Source organism: Sceloporus undulatus, unplaced genomic scaffold (genome assembly GCF_019175285.1).
Source record: "Sceloporus undulatus isolate JIND9_A2432 ecotype Alabama unplaced genomic scaffold, SceUnd_v1.1 scaffold_3745, whole genome shotgun sequence".
In the NCBI taxonomy this organism is placed as follows: Eukaryota; Metazoa; Chordata; class Lepidosauria; order Squamata; family Phrynosomatidae; genus Sceloporus; species Sceloporus undulatus.
The window spans coordinates 1-3,927 of NW_024806665.1; the positions used below are offsets into that span (position 1 = coordinate 1).

Below are 3,927 nucleotides of genomic sequence, written 5' to 3' on the forward strand. Positions count from 1 at the left end.
AGACACTAATCCTCTTTGCATATCCTCCCACCCTGGGGCCCTGCCATCAACAACAGAACAATACACAGATTAACATGGAATTCCTCCAGACCCAGGGTCACACAGTATATATACATCCAGCTCTCTTCTAGGCCAACATTCTCTGAAGATGCCAGCCACAGATGCTGGCAAAACGTCAGGAATAAACTCTTCTAGACCATGGCCACATAGCCGAAAAACCCATAAAAAACTATGGATGCCGGCAATGAAAGCCTTCAACTTCACATGTCCCATTTATGTTTCTTTCCTTTAAGCGTTTTCAGCTGCATCTAAATTCATGCTTTACTGTCTTTCTGCAGGTAGCTTACTAGACTTTCTTAAGGAAGGAGAAGGGAAATATTTAAAGCTTCCGCAGTTGGTGGACATGGCTGCTCAGGTATTGTTTGACAATAAGATGTCTTGCTAGATTAGTATCGGAAGACATGTAAAAAGGCTGGAAAATAGCTGTCATTTCTTACTAGCATATAGCTTTTTCAGCTTCTGATTATTTAATTCTGCTGCAAAATACTCATTATTACCGCACGTGTTCGAATAAAACATATATGTTAATCTAAAAATTGACACCAGTTTTACATTTGTAATATGTAATTTAACATAGCTACACAGGAGTAAACATTTTCATAATTGTCTGTTATGTATTTCATGAACTGATCACATTTTTGTTAATATGCATTTTTTTAAAAAAAAAGATTGCAGATGGTATGGCCTACATTGAAAGAATGAACTACATTCATAGAGACCTTCGGGCAGCTAACATTCTTGTGGGAGACAACCTGGTGTGCAAAATTGCAGACTTTGGCCTAGCAAGGTTAATAGAGGACAATGAATACACTGCCAGACAAGGTACACATTTACTTTTCAAACTAACAGTTACTGTCATTGGATTAAAAAATCTGGATTGTTGGTTAGAACATGCCAATTCAGTAAGCATTTTATTGTTTCTAATATGCTAATTCTTTCAGAGATACATATATGTTCACTACTCCATTTATAGTAGTGCTTAATAAGAAATTCAAAATTCTATAAAAAAGTAGGTCACTATTTAATGAGATCTATAACGGCATATGGGATATATCCAAGGACATTCAGAGAACCAACACAGTTCTGGAAATCATCTTTCTGATGTATATGATGAATTTAACAGTGGTCATGTTGTGAAGTTTAAGCCTAGACCTTTTAAAACTGTTCCAGAATAAGTCATTTGAAAATTCCTTTCCAAATCCATTTCAAAATAATAATAATAATTATTATTATTATTAATATTATTATTATTAACCTTTATTTATAAAGCGCTGTAAATTTACACAGTGCTGTACATACAATCTTTATAATTAGATGGTTCCCTGCCCTCAGGCTTACAATCTAAAAAGACATGACACAAAAGGAAAAGGAAAAGGGAGTGGTGGTGGGGAAGGGAATGAGGTCCAGCAGTTCTTCTCTACCTCCGAGGCCTGGACCAAGGCAGATGGACTGGAGGGAGGGCTTGGCTTCTTGGAGCTAGCCTGCCTCTCTCTCCCTCAAGATGGTGGATGAAGGGATCAAAAGATGCAGTATACCATCATTTTCCTCTTTAGGGGCAAATCAGCATACTGAAAGAGAGTAGCAACCCTGTAAATGGTATATCTGTGTCAGACTGCATATTCCAGAAAGCCACATAGTACAGCCATTCCAGAAGACCGAGAATAGAATATGCATTCCTCATGTTCCCACTTTAGGTAGAGCTTTTGAAATCTAGTCCCCCCCCTTCCCACCCCACATGCTGATTTTCATGTATAAAGAACTTCTTCATGGAGAAATATTATTTAAAAGGCCCTTTTCCTGCCTGCAAACAGAACAATCTCAGTCTTAACAAAAGCTGCAGGATGTACATATGTTATCAGGTGACTCATTTTGCTATTTTCCTCCCAGCACTAAGACAAGTGCTACTGCTGTGGACCACATGAGCTCTCAGTAGTTTCCTTATAGTTTTGTCCTTCAGCACAACAAATATGACTTAGCAAGATAGATTATTCTTTTTCAAGGAATCTCATATTTTTAAAATATTATTGGTTGCTGCCAAACATAAAAATAAAATAAAGTTGACATTAGTCTGATCAGCAATAGAAAAAAAATTATTTATATGGTATATAAATACAAAATGAGAGTGAAACTGCATGCGATTTTGTGGCATGGGATGTCACATGAGATGAACCTGAGGCTCCTTCTGAACCTGGAGCTTAAAAGGAGAGGGGGATAAACTTCTTCCCCTTCCCAGACTCAACACTTGTCTATAGCATAAAAATCTGCTTTACCTGTGTACTTGCTGGACATAAATAGAGATCATACATACTTTTGCTTCCCATCTCCAGTCTAAGCTGGAGAGAAAGGGAAATGCATATAGGCTGGCTTCAATATCCTACAATTTGGAACACTCACTGGTTGCAGAGGAAGACAAAGGAGTGTATCACACAGAGGAAATTTGGAAGTTTAAACAGGATTTATCCCATGAAAATCGCACAATTACTATTAAATCACAATTAAGATTTTCACACACAGCGGTAATTATCTCAGGAATAATCAGGCAATAAACAGCAGCAAATCATTCATAGAAATTTCCTGGTTTATTGCCTGGTTATTCCTGGGTTAATGGTGTTTTAATAGCTTTTGATCACGACATTGTGTGAAAAACTTTATCACAATTGTGCAGTTTTTGTGGGCTATTCCCAGGATAATGGTACTTTATTCACGATGTCGTGTGAAACTCTTAATCGCAAATGTGCAGTTTTCACGGGATAACCCCCATTTACACTTCCAATTGTCCCCATGTGATAAACTCCAAAACCAATATGCTTCCACTCTCTTGGGCACAATTGTAAAATGAACATCTCTGCTCTAGCTCTAAACTGTTGAAGGGGAGTGGCTCATTGACCCCTTCTCTGCCACATTTAGAATGAAAGAAAGGAGCAAATCCCTTAAGCCATCCTGTTTGGAGACACAGAAAGTTTGGGACAGTAGGCTTGGTAGCAGGCAGTGGCTGAATGGGTGGCTTCAAGGTGGATTGGGGCCATAGCATGTGGTTCCCATGGCCCCAATCTGCCTTCAGAAGATGCAGCTTCAAGCCGCTCCTTCCACTGGTCTATTTCAGTCCATAGTCATGTTAGTCTGGAATATCAATATGCAATGGGCAATATCCTTGTAGCACTTTTGAAGCTAACAGTCCAGAAGAAATTATAGCTTAAGTTTTTGTAGACTTTGTCTATATCCTCAGATGCATACGTTAACACATGTAATGCAGGGGAAAGAAATTCTCAAGATACTATTTTCTCACAAAATAATGATAAGCATTGTATAGGTACTGCTTTACCAAAACTGTTTTTAAAGTTAATTATTAATAACTAATACAATGAGGAATTGTGATTGTTCTCCACTTTAGGGGCCAAATTTCCAATTAAATGGACGGCACCTGAGGCTGCACTATATGGTCGGTTTACAATTAAATCTGACGTCTGGTCATTTGGAATTTTGTTGACAGAGCTTGTAACAAAGGGTCGTGTACCATACCCAGGTAACAAAAGTCTAATCAGTCATACTGTATGAGAATATAATTGTTATTGCTTACTGGGGGTAGGAATCAACTGGCCTTCCAGATGTTGGTCAACTGCAGTGTTTAGCACCTGTAACCAGCACAGCCAGTGAATGCTGGTAACTGCAGTTCAACAACCATCAAAATGCTGCTGTGTCATTTTGTATTCTGCTGATTGTTGTGCATTTTTCTCTGTATAAATCAGTACAGTGCAAGGCCTATTTTTAAAATAATTCCTTTCAATATAGGCTAAACTAGGTATTGTTCGTATATGAATAAGTGTTATACACTGAACTAAAACTATCAAAAATCCTTTTAAATATTGT

General features: G+C 37.9%; 1 protein-coding gene across 1 annotated transcript; it reads left to right on the plus strand.

Moving 5' to 3' along the window:
* The first annotated feature begins 248 nt into the window (after nt 1–248).
* LOC121918071 (tyrosine-protein kinase Yes-like) lies at nt 249–3,904 on the plus strand. Its single transcript, XM_042444180.1, has 3 exons — nt 249–415; nt 729–882; nt 3,452–3,904. The coding sequence occupies exons 1-3, from the start codon at nt 317–319 to the stop codon at nt 3,613–3,615; spliced, it is 417 nt and encodes a 138-aa protein (XP_042300114.1). The 5' UTR covers nt 249–316; the 3' UTR covers nt 3,616–3,904.
* The last annotated feature ends 23 nt before the right edge of the window (nt 3,905–3,927 follow it).

Coding starts and splice junctions, on each gene's coding strand:
- LOC121918071 (XM_042444180.1), top strand. CDS start 317: ATGCTTTACTGTCTTTCTGCAGGTAGCTTACTAGACTTTCTTAAGGAA. Junction 416..728: donor TGGTGGACATGGCTGCTCAG/GTATTGTTTGAC, acceptor TTAAAAAAAAAG/ATTGCAGATGGTATGGCCTA. Junction 883..3,451: donor TGAATACACTGCCAGACAAG/GTACACATTTAC, acceptor TCTCCACTTTAG/GGGCCAAATTTCCAATTAAA.